Raw genomic sequence first — 10,579 nt, 5'->3', positions numbered from 1 at the left:
CAACAATCTTCAGACATATACACAACCGTTTCTGTGAACTGTAAACAGGATTCAAATAGTGCAAATAAGTGACGAGTGTGCAGAGTGTTAAGATAAACATTACATAGCAAGAAAAAAAATGACCTTACTTTATAATCCGTGCTGAGATTTGAAAAATATACTCTTATGTGCCACATTAATGGGAATCCCGGTGTTAGTTGAGTATCACGGAGTGGCAATACATAGTTGATATTCACAAAAAAGTGCAAAAAAGCAGAGAATGGCGTTACTATATTAGTTCACCATTTAACTGTTAGTGGTTGCTATAGCGCTTCATACTGCAACACATGCGCACAACAGCAATCGTTTATTCAAGCACTTTAGCTACCAGTTAGCATTAGCTGCTGCTGCTAGGTACCGACTCCTTACACATGATCTAGCGCTAGCAACAAGAACAAATACATACTACATAGTGAAAAAACAACTAATATCAACACAGGTAAGTTATTATGGCAACCAGTTAGCTACCAACTAGATCCGTTTGCTGTAATGTTTGTTTTTGCGGTGATGAACATGACGTTTCGCACAGTATTGTTATAGCTGCGTTAACGGCTAACATGAGCTAATTGAGCTAACTGTTACAGACCCGTTTAAAGTGTCAAAATTAGTGCGAACAATGTTTCTGATGATTCAGACTGTTGTGTTTGTGTAACGTTAGTTAAGTTTCGGATTAAAGTGTTCTGTGTGTGTTTAACGTAAAGTTGTAGGTGAAATAAGTGGCTGCTCAATGTTTCCCTTTTGCGTCAATCTTGGTGTTTGTCACATCGTGATGTCGTTTGATAAAACTTTTAACTTGTCGTCAGAAAACTATTAAAGCCAGCTGACGTTACAAGTTAAACTAAAGTGTCATGTTATTATTATTTTAGCTAACCTAAAACTTGCGGAGTTGACGTTAACTCACCAGAGAGTTAGCTGTAGCGTAGTTTACGCGCTAATCAGGACTAGCTAGATGTTGGAGCTCAACTGCTTTTTTACAGAAATACTCAGTTTCAGCACTAAATTTGTTTGTGGTTGATTTGACGTCAGCGTGTTGGTTTATCACTTTGCCACACATCCTCTCAGTGACCCAGTCCAGCTAACGTTAGCCATCATTACTGCTTTACGTTATCTTTGTTGTTGCAGGACACACAGATGTGCGCTCAATAATAATGCCGAGTACTCCATCTGCAGTCAGCTGGCTCTTATTTACATCGGCCATGAACTGAGTTATTTCTGTCCGGTGCCAAACCACCTTCATATCTGCTGGCAGCTTTATAGTACACGTACCAGTTTTCAGAATGGCTGACTGTAGTTCAGATGCCCCCTCCCCCCTCTCACGTTTTTGACCATCATAGTTTAGATTTCCGGACAGATTTCAGGCAACCCATACTGTAAAACACGACAAACTCTTTTAAATACATAAGATGATATGCACAGTAACATAAAGCGGTGACGTCCGATGCAGTATGGCTTTATAGCAACAATAGACGTTTTCATAATGATTTGTTGTTAACAGGTGCAGGTGTCGGAGTGTCCTGTGATAAAGACGGATCCGCAATGTTGAACCCGACCAATGGCGACCCAGGCCACGTTGTCGTGAATTATGTGGAGGAGTATTTGGACCTGGTGGAATCCCTACCTTTTGATTTGCAGAGGAGTGTGTCTCTCATGAAGGAAATTGATGCCAAGTATCAAGGTAAAGACACACTTCTGTCTTTCAAATCTTCCTACTTCAATCAAATATATATATTTACATATAACTTTATTTCCTAGTTACATTTTAGTTTGCTTAGTTTATTTCTTGTTCTTAAGAGAAACTGACAAGTAGATGTTATTTCTTAGGAAGTTACTGAATATCACAACACACTTGCAAAAGGCAGAGTGTTTACACTAAGAACATTTTGCAAATACATTTAAGTGTGTTCTAGAGAGTGTTTTATAGTGATCAACAGGCAAGGTCAGCAATGTAATGTTGGTCTTCCTGTGTGGTTGTGCATCACATGTGAGCTTACAGTTAAGGAGATATGGATACTGCACCTTCATATACATGAATATTTAATCAACAGCAGGTTTTAAATTCCAAAAAGCAGCACTCTTGTAGCTACTAATTACTTAAGCAAGTGCTTAACAACTGAACACTTAACAAATGATATAGTACTCTGTATACATGCAGCTGCTATGAGCCATTACAGAGAGTAATATCTGAGCCCACTGTTAGGCTCTTAACCTCTCTCTCTAGATCTAGTATGACAGTTACCACGTTGGTCTCTCAACAGACTTATTACCAGCCAGTAGTCACAGTAGTCCCATCTCCTGCAATAACTACCAACCACAAGACTTGCTTGATCTATATACAGGCTGCACCTTTGATGAGACGAAAGACACATTTATCTGCAGGTGCATGTTGGCAGGCTTTACTAAACCTCACAAATTTAACCTTAACTAAGTGCATATAAATTGACATCTCTGAATCCAACAAAAGCTAACTTATATCAGTAACATTGCAGTTGACATTCTGTGTTGTCATCCTGTGCCTCCTAGTGCAATTTGTTCACTCCACTAAAGTTTCAGAATATTTTCACATTATAGACACATCATACAGTCAAGACATTATCCATTATGACATGTAGTAAGATTAAAATGTACATTTATTCACCTGTGTGTACCTTTTTTGAGAATATTTCTGATTACCTTCTTTCTTCTTGGGCAGATGTTTTGAAGGAGCTTGATGACGCTTATGAACGGTATCGCAAGGAATCCGATTCACTTCAGAGGCGCAAGCTTCAGTTATCCATCCAGAGGGCACTGATCCGCAGTCAAGAGCTTGGAGATGAGAAGATCCAGATTGCAGGTCAAATGGTAAGTAAAGAACATCCTGCAGCTGCTCAGTGGCAAAATTCCAGGTCTGAATGTGTTTAGCTGTTGGTGTAGAGAGCGGTGATTTCCTGGAACATATTTGCTCACCAAATCTAAACTGGAGTAGTTTAAAAAAAAAAAAGAAAAGAAAAGAAAAGTTTATATAGGCATGCTAAAAGGCCTTTTTGTACTGGGGTTTATTAGACTTTCCATTTTGCATTTTCCATTTGAATATCACTGAAACCTTTACCAGGAAAAACCTATTTGAACATTTGCAGGACCCCAGCAGTAAACACTGAATCAGCCTATTATAGCTACACACTAGAGGGTCACTAGGAACATAACAGCATATTTAACCTTCCCCTTTGACATATATTTGGTTTGTCAAAGTCTAGTGATTGTTACTGCACCCCTCAGCTCGTTGCATAATGTGAAATGTTACAACATACAACTGGTTTAACAAGTAGCATGCCTCAAGTAATTGAAGCCCTACGGCCACACTAAATAAGTTTCAAGTATTTAGTTATCCACATATACTCAAACAGCAGACAGACCTTTTTATAACAAAATATGAACGTTCTTTGTTTCAGGTGGAGTTGGTTGAGAACCGAACGCGTCAGATAGATTGGCATTCAGAACTTCTCCTTTCCTCTCAAGAACTCCCAGAGAGCCATGTTCCCATAACAACATCTATGGCAACCACCGCAGCATCCATGATGTCGTCATCATCATCATCGGCCACCATAACTCCAGGCAAAACCGGCCACCATGACAAGAAGCGCGATGAGGTCACCCCAGGCTCAGGCGGTGGAGACAAGGGTGGAGGGAAACGCTCGAGACGACAGAAAAACGGGGAAAACAGAGAAAGTTACGGGGGTCTGGATCCAGCCGACGATGTCGGAGTGGGGGCCTCTCGGGAAAAGAGGGCCAAAACGTCTTCTAAGAAGAAGAAAAGGTCAAAAGGAAAGTCTGAGAGAGAAGTGTCACCGCCAGACCTGCCCATTGACCCAGATGAGCCAACGTACTGTCTGTGCGAGCAGGTGTCCTATGGCGAGATGATTGGCTGTGATAATGATGAATGTCCTATTGAGTGGTTTCATTTCTCCTGTGTCGGGCTTCATCATAAGCCCAAGGGAAAGTGGTTTTGCCCCAAGTGTAGGGGAGAGAATGAGAAGACCATGGACAAGGCCTTGGAGAGGGCTAAGAAGGAGAGGGCATACAACAGGTAGCTCATTCCGCCTGGCCCAATGAACACTATTGCTCAAAATTTGTATTTTGTGTCTCGTCTTTGTTTCCATTTAATGTTATGGCTGTTTAAAAAGAGTGATGAATTGATCAGAGTGACCTTGTAAATAGTTATTTTTGTAACTGCTACATAGCTGACAGTCAGAAGAATTTGTAAAGAACGGACATGTAACTGTACAACCTGCATGTTTGTAAGCAGCTGTCCTGCACTTACATCCCCTTTGTTTTTGTCATGCACGCAACATCATCCACTCCAATTATACATGCCCAATTAACTAATAAAACATGTCTTAACAAGAATTTTATGGTTTTAATGACCTCATACAAGATTCTGACAGGCACATTTACTCACTAAATAACAGACACTCAGTAGTTTACTCTATAGTGAGCAGTAAATCATCACTGACAGGTGTGGTATCACACTACAATTTTTACATCTATAAAATGCATTATGGGCTTGTTAGCAGAGAGTAGTGTAGATGCTGTGTACACTATTTTTTTTGTTACATTGCAGGAATGTTTGAGCGCACATTATGGTGCAGAAATTTCACTCAAAATTTGTCCACCAAAAAAATGTCGGACAGTAAATATAGTGCACTATATAGTTATGTAGATGAGTCCAGAGTATTTAATGAAATCATAATGAATTGTCCATAAAAGATTTCATTGTAAGAGTGAAAGTAATCTGAGAGCTGTATATTGAATTTAGTTGCTATAACTTTTAAATTATACAACCTTATTGGTGACATTTCAGCCTGTTTTAATATTGACACTGAGGCGAGATGTTGCAGGAAATAACTGCAGTCCTGGACAGCATGCAGTTACCTGTCTTATCTTTCCCCTCCAAGACTGTTTTCATGTATGATCAATTTGCCCTGTGTATCACTGTTGATATAGCAAAGATTCACCTCCAATGTTACACAACGTTAAATGTTTTTTTAGTGGATAGATGCTCACATTTGTATACAAAACCAGTTTACTTAATGAGCAGTGCCATAATTTGTGGGTCTTCTTGGAATATCAGCTCTACATTAACTAAACAAAGCAGCCTAAGTATTTACTTCTATCAAAGCAAGAAAAGTATGTTTAGGTCAAATATTACATTTGCAGTTACAATAAAGAACTTCCCAAATAAGACTGATTTAGCCTTTTTTTTTTATTTACAAGTGCTGAAAAAATGACATGGGGGACAACCAGTGCAAAATCTGTACATATATTCAGTTGCAGGTAGTTTATATACATGAGTACTGAACAGGAACATGAATACACTCTTTCTGTCATGCATGTAACAGAGTTCACAGCACAGCAAAGACACGGTGTAAAGATCTCTGATTTAGTTATAGTCCATGATGCTCAGACTGCTCATTCTCCCAGGGAAAAGTAGGATGATCCCACTGGAGCTCAGACAGCCTTGTGAAAACAAACTGACACAACAGATCAAGGGCACAACAGAAAAGGACCCATGACTTCATTTAGAAACCCTCCAAGACATTTAACATAATTAGTCATGGGGAGTTATTATAGAAAGTTAGAGCACACCAAAGATTTGGGGTAATGGCCCACAAGTCCAGACTGACAAAACATAAAGGCAAGATTCAGCACAAATCCCCCGATGGGCTGGAAAAGGGGGGTAGAATATAAAAAATAAATCCCTCTCGGCGGGCAAGAAAAAAAAAAACATTCTATGAAGGGAAGTTGAAGGTAAAGTGCATAAAAGCTTAAAATCAAAAAAGGTGAGGGGGCCAAAAATTAAGAGGTTCTCCACTAAAACTTGCAGCACACACAGCTTAACAATGGAGAGAGCAGCTATCAGGATTGCCAGGTCAACTGTCTCTCCAGCTTTGTTCTACGATGGCAGACACACGCTTCTCGTACTCCCGCTTGTTCTCCTGGTAGAGCTGAGCTGCCTGACTGTTGGCTGGACTGTTGGGATTTGGTTCATCAAGCAAGGACTGAGGAAAAAAAAAAGATAAATACTGAAGGTAAGGTTGTTTTAGTGGAAAATAACCAACTTGCATCAATCCATTCATCTACTCAGTCACATGCCTTCAAAATGTTCCAACTGTCACCTGATTTCAAGTGCATTCACTCTAACCAGAGTTTAAGATTCATTAGACATTTTGTCACCAAATGTCTGACTTTGTGAATATAGTTTAAAAAATTTTAGCAGCAAACACTTTTCTTTAAAAATATAAATATGACCCACAGAATAATCTCTTTTCAACAGTCCAATTCAACAAATGTTTTAATTTCAAAATCTTAATTTACATATTTGCAAATCTTGGCATGAGCATACTGTATTTTTACAAATATTTGTCTTTTTAACCTTACAATTTAAACATTTCTCTTCCCCAGATAAACAGACTAACAATGATTTTGTACAATTTTCTATTGTGTTACACTGCAGAGGATCAATTAGTAGTCTAACATAAAAATAATTTCAATTTACTGCTTTACAGTTTCAGCTTCTCAATGTTGAGGATATAATTTGCCTTTTAAAGTTCGATATTGTGAACCTAAATGTGTTTTTGCCACTTGTGGTATAAAGAAAACAAAAATGTAAAATAAGGCATAGCCACACTTTTATAATCTCTATTCATTGTCATTTCCTACCTGGATGGATGTAAGAATAGAGGACACATCGTAAGTGGGACTCCAACGATTCTGTAAGATGTCCAAACATATACTTCCATCTGCATAGACTGTGGACAAAAACACAATTATATCTTGCTCACAAATAACAACTCTATAAGGTGCCAGAGAATAAGACAATATTCCTACCATTTGGATGAAACATCTTTGACACAAATCGTACTGTGGGGGGTTTGTTGGGGTATTCTTCTGTGAACTCTACAATGAGTTTAAAAGTACCTGGAACAAATACAAGACACAAAGACATTTATTTATGTGCCATTAAATGTGACTGTATGTTTGTGGTGTAGCATGTTTCAAGGCAGAAATAGTGTACTAGAACAGTGACTTGTCCTAACCTGAACACACACAACTATAAGCAGAGAAAGTTGTTGTTACACACCTTTTTTTATTATTATTTTTTTTTAATTTTAACTATCGAGGGATACTCTTTAAAAGAAAAGAGAAAAAACAGCTTTGCTTTATACAGGATATTAGTTATTAAAAACATGAGGTTAGGGTGTGATAAAGTTACTTTATTAGACATGTTTCACATGCAATATAGTAACATTATTCCTTACTAAGTCGTGAACAAGGTGAAATACTCACCATCTTCAAAGGGAGTTCCTTCAGGGCTGTGATGTTGGAGGGAAAAAAAAGATATTTTGTTATTCATTTCACACTCCAACTCTCAAGATTGTGTATTTGGGGAGGAAAAATATGTCCATCAATCTATCAAAGTCTTACCCAAAAATGACAGCATTCCACACCATGATGTTGTTTTCAGATGGGGCACCACTGACACCAGCTGGAGGATCCTCTTGTAGCCTTCATAACCAAATAACAAAGAAGGTTTAATGGAAACTCAATAATGCACATGTTAAGACAGGAAACTAGATTTCTTCTGCCAGTGCTGAGTCAGATAATCCACTTTCCTCTTCCAACATTTAGCCACAGCCAAATTTAATATTTCAAATACACACAGCTAGTCGCCAAAGTGATTGGTGGCAGGTACTTCAGGCTAGAGTAAACAGACTCCACTGCCACACTAAAAAATAAAAGACTAATTTCCTACCTTGGTTATGCCATTTACACTTTTAACCATTGTTAAGAGTAGTATTTTCACAAAAGAAAATCAGCCTTCTGCTTCAAACATAGCAACTAAGCAACTGTCTCTGTAAATCAAATCAAGTCAGTGCCATGAACCATGTAAATACTGGCGTTGTGATTTACTATTATCTGCTGTGCAACATCTTAAAAAAGTTTTATCAGCTGAGATGTACAGTACACTGTCATTACCAACTACAGGTAGCCTCAACATGTGGCAGCTGTAAGTGCTAACTAACTTTGAATTGAGGAAGAGCAATGGGAAAAGATATAGTAGTACATTTTTTAAGTTAATAGAAGCTGCTATATAATTTGGGTATTTGTCTTGTAATTAAGGTTAACATTACCCCAGAATCAGCATCCAAAAGGTAATAAAGTTAGAGAAATTAAGCCTCTCAGCATGGTAGTTGGTTGCACAATACTTCTCCTCTTTCATAGTGACCCCCGCTGACTAAATAGGAACACTGCTGTTACAAGGTCAAGACTAAAATGTTAATCTCGTACACCGTCTGCAGCAAGCAGGACACACATCTAGCCACTTCTGACACTGTCTGTTTCACAATCACTACTGGCCTTACTCTCTATAAAGACTCGTGAATTATAGAAGCTTGTGCAAGGTTTCAGTGGTTTACATTGAGAAACACATATCATGACTTCAAAACTCAGTTCTAGATTGCATACATTTCCCACACTGGCCTAAATCAACCGTCCATCTGGAAAGACTTGCCCAAAACCCATGACATGCAAGACAAAAGCTAATGACCAACTGCAATTAAGAGATCTGAAGCTCTTGACCATTAACTGCGGGACGAAAACATGTTTGAGGACCCTGAAGTAACCAAATTCAATTAAATGGGATACTGGCATTGAAAAAAAAAAAAAGAAAAACTAAAGATCATATTTGGACAAAGTGTTCTGCAGCTGTTAAAAACAGGACAGGACAGTTTGATGCTGACTTCAGAAACTACAGCCCGAGTAATTGAGCTACATTGAGGCTTCTGCCATGAAATTATGTTGTTTTCGTCTGAGATTACAGTATAACACACTGTGATGTTGCATCTCATTAAATATGCTGATAATTCCTAACCTTACACCTAACGTTACCAAAGTCGATTTACTTTAGTACTTATCGTAATCAGTTCAAATTACTATGTTGGTTAACAACGTACAGTATGTTACGTTCATGTTGCAGAAACTATAAGCTTAAACTTACTAATGTTCGCTACGTTGCATTAACTGTGTTTTGACAAAGGATAAATTTGCCAACTGGTCACTTTTCATGGACATTTAAATGTTAGCTTGTAAGCTAGAAGCCTTATAGCGTTAAAGTAAACCAGCCGGCTAACCTGCTAACAGGTATCGATTAGCACTGTTAGCCTCTTAACTACAGGTGAGTAACGCCATTTCACTAACATGTTCCAGGTTTGTGAAAACACAAGAGGAACTGCACGACGTTTAAATTAATGTAAGTTTTTACTGTGGAAATTACCAAAAAAAACAGCTCTATGTTAATAAACTACTGGTTAGCTATACGAAGCTAATGTTAGCTGTTTTTGACAAATCATAGCGAACGTTATCGGCGTCGACCATTAACTCACCGTTTAAAATCTCTCATAAGTCTCCTTCTAGCCGGGGTTGACATGGCTCAACTTATGAAACGCGTATTGGCAACACTGAGATTTTAGCAGGAGCTTGTTTTCTATCAAAACGTCGGGGTATTTAATGGTTATCGGACACCATCCCACAGTTAACCCGTTCACAGCCACCTCTCTCCGTCGTTCGCTGATAATCCGGCCTCCCTCTGGCAAACCCAGCGAGGTTTAAAGGACGATACCACATCGTGAATAGGGGGGGCGTTACAAATGCTAAATTACACACACTTGTCTGGCGTCGAATATCAGTTCAAGTTTACGTTTCTGTGACATTATTTATATTTGTACATATATTTATGATGTACACCTGCAAAATACACATAACCATTGTTATTTTATTTAACAGCATTTTTTGTACTCCCCCTCTCCCCATTTTTTGCGGCGGAGACGTCGTCTGTTACGGGGCGTGGCCACAATGACGCGATGTTTGTGCAGCGCTGCGCAGCCACGACGATGATGACGATAATGATGATGAAGGTCGGGCCTTTCAACTTACTGTCAATTTTACTGGGAACATTAATCCAACTTCTCGAGGTCTCGCCCACCGTTTGAATTTTTTCCATGATTGAATTCAGAAAGTATTTTGAGTCTATCCAACTTATAAACAATAAAATTTAATTTGTACCGCATTTTTCATTGATAGTGAAACTCAAAGTGCTACAGTATAAAATAAAATAAAACACAAAACATAAAGAAAATAATAATGATAAGAGTTAAGATGAAATAGCCTTCCTGAATATAAATGTTTTTAGGCCTGTTTTAAGAGTCTGGGTCTCTGCTCCCCTCAGATTAGGAAGGCTGCAGCAGAGCAGAAGGTACAGTTTGCTCCAAGGATTTTTTTTAAAGAAATCTGATTTTACTGCCTACCTTTTCTGTTGAGTTATTTTTCTTTTTATTTATTGTTTTTACCCTTTGTCCTGTCACCATGTTGACTGTATCATCATCAACAATTCAGAGTGAAGTCATGTCCTGTATTTTCTCTTTATGTCATTATGATTCCTAAAGTGTTTTCGGTTATTGTATTATTGTCACACGTTATAAATAATGCTTTATGTGAATAAAATGATGGG

The 10,579-nt window shown here is 38.3% G+C and overlaps 2 protein-coding genes across 2 annotated transcripts; one reads left to right on the top strand and one right to left on the bottom strand.

Annotated features, from left to right (window-relative positions):
- Nucleotides 1–307: 307 nt before the first annotated feature.
- ing1 (inhibitor of growth family, member 1) lies at nt 308–5,835 on the top strand. The gene is made up of 4 exons (XM_044365964.1): nt 308–478; nt 1,535–1,714; nt 2,729–2,877; nt 3,465–5,835. The coding sequence occupies exons 2-4, from the start codon at nt 1,576–1,578 to the stop codon at nt 4,101–4,103; spliced, it is 927 nt and encodes a 308-aa protein (XP_044221899.1). The 5' UTR covers nt 308–478; nt 1,535–1,575; the 3' UTR covers nt 4,104–5,835.
- ube2al (ubiquitin conjugating enzyme E2 A, like) lies at nt 5,258–9,663 on the bottom strand. Its single transcript, XM_044365973.1, has 6 exons — nt 9,456–9,663; nt 7,498–7,578; nt 7,360–7,385; nt 6,901–6,990; nt 6,733–6,821; nt 5,258–6,071 (listed from the first exon to the last, which is right to left on the bottom strand). The coding sequence occupies exons 1-6, from the start codon at nt 9,497–9,499 to the stop codon at nt 5,943–5,945; spliced, it is 459 nt and encodes a 152-aa protein (XP_044221908.1). The 5' UTR covers nt 9,500–9,663; the 3' UTR covers nt 5,258–5,942.
- Between the last annotated feature and the right edge of the window lie 916 nt (nt 9,664–10,579).

This window comes from Thunnus albacares, chromosome 11 (genome assembly GCF_914725855.1).
Source record: "Thunnus albacares chromosome 11, fThuAlb1.1, whole genome shotgun sequence".
Classification (NCBI taxonomy): Eukaryota; Metazoa; Chordata; class Actinopteri; order Scombriformes; family Scombridae; genus Thunnus; species Thunnus albacares.
This window is presented reverse-complemented; position numbering and strand designations above follow the sequence as displayed.

Excerpts from the sequence above, each read along its gene's own strand:
- ube2al (XM_044365973.1), bottom strand. The coding sequence starts at position 9,499 with ATGTCAACCCCGGCTAGAAGGAGACTTATGAGAGATTTTAAACG. Across the intron at positions 6,822-6,900 it reads AAAGATGTTTCATCCAAATG|TCTATGCAGATGGAAGTATA; the intron begins GTAGGAATATTG and ends TTTTGTCCACAG. Across the intron at positions 6,072-6,732 it reads CTATTCTTACATCCATCCAG|TCCTTGCTTGATGAACCAAA; the intron begins GTAGGAAATGAC and ends TTTTTTCCTCAG.
- ing1 (XM_044365964.1), top strand. The coding sequence starts at position 1,576 with ATGTTGAACCCGACCAATGGCGACCCAGGCCACGTTGTCGTGAATTAT. Across the intron at positions 1,715-2,728 it reads AATTGATGCCAAGTATCAAG|ATGTTTTGAAGGAGCTTGAT; the intron begins GTAAAGACACAC and ends CTTCTTGGGCAG. Across the intron at positions 2,878-3,464 it reads TCCAGATTGCAGGTCAAATG|GTGGAGTTGGTTGAGAACCG; the intron begins GTAAGTAAAGAA and ends TCTTTGTTTCAG.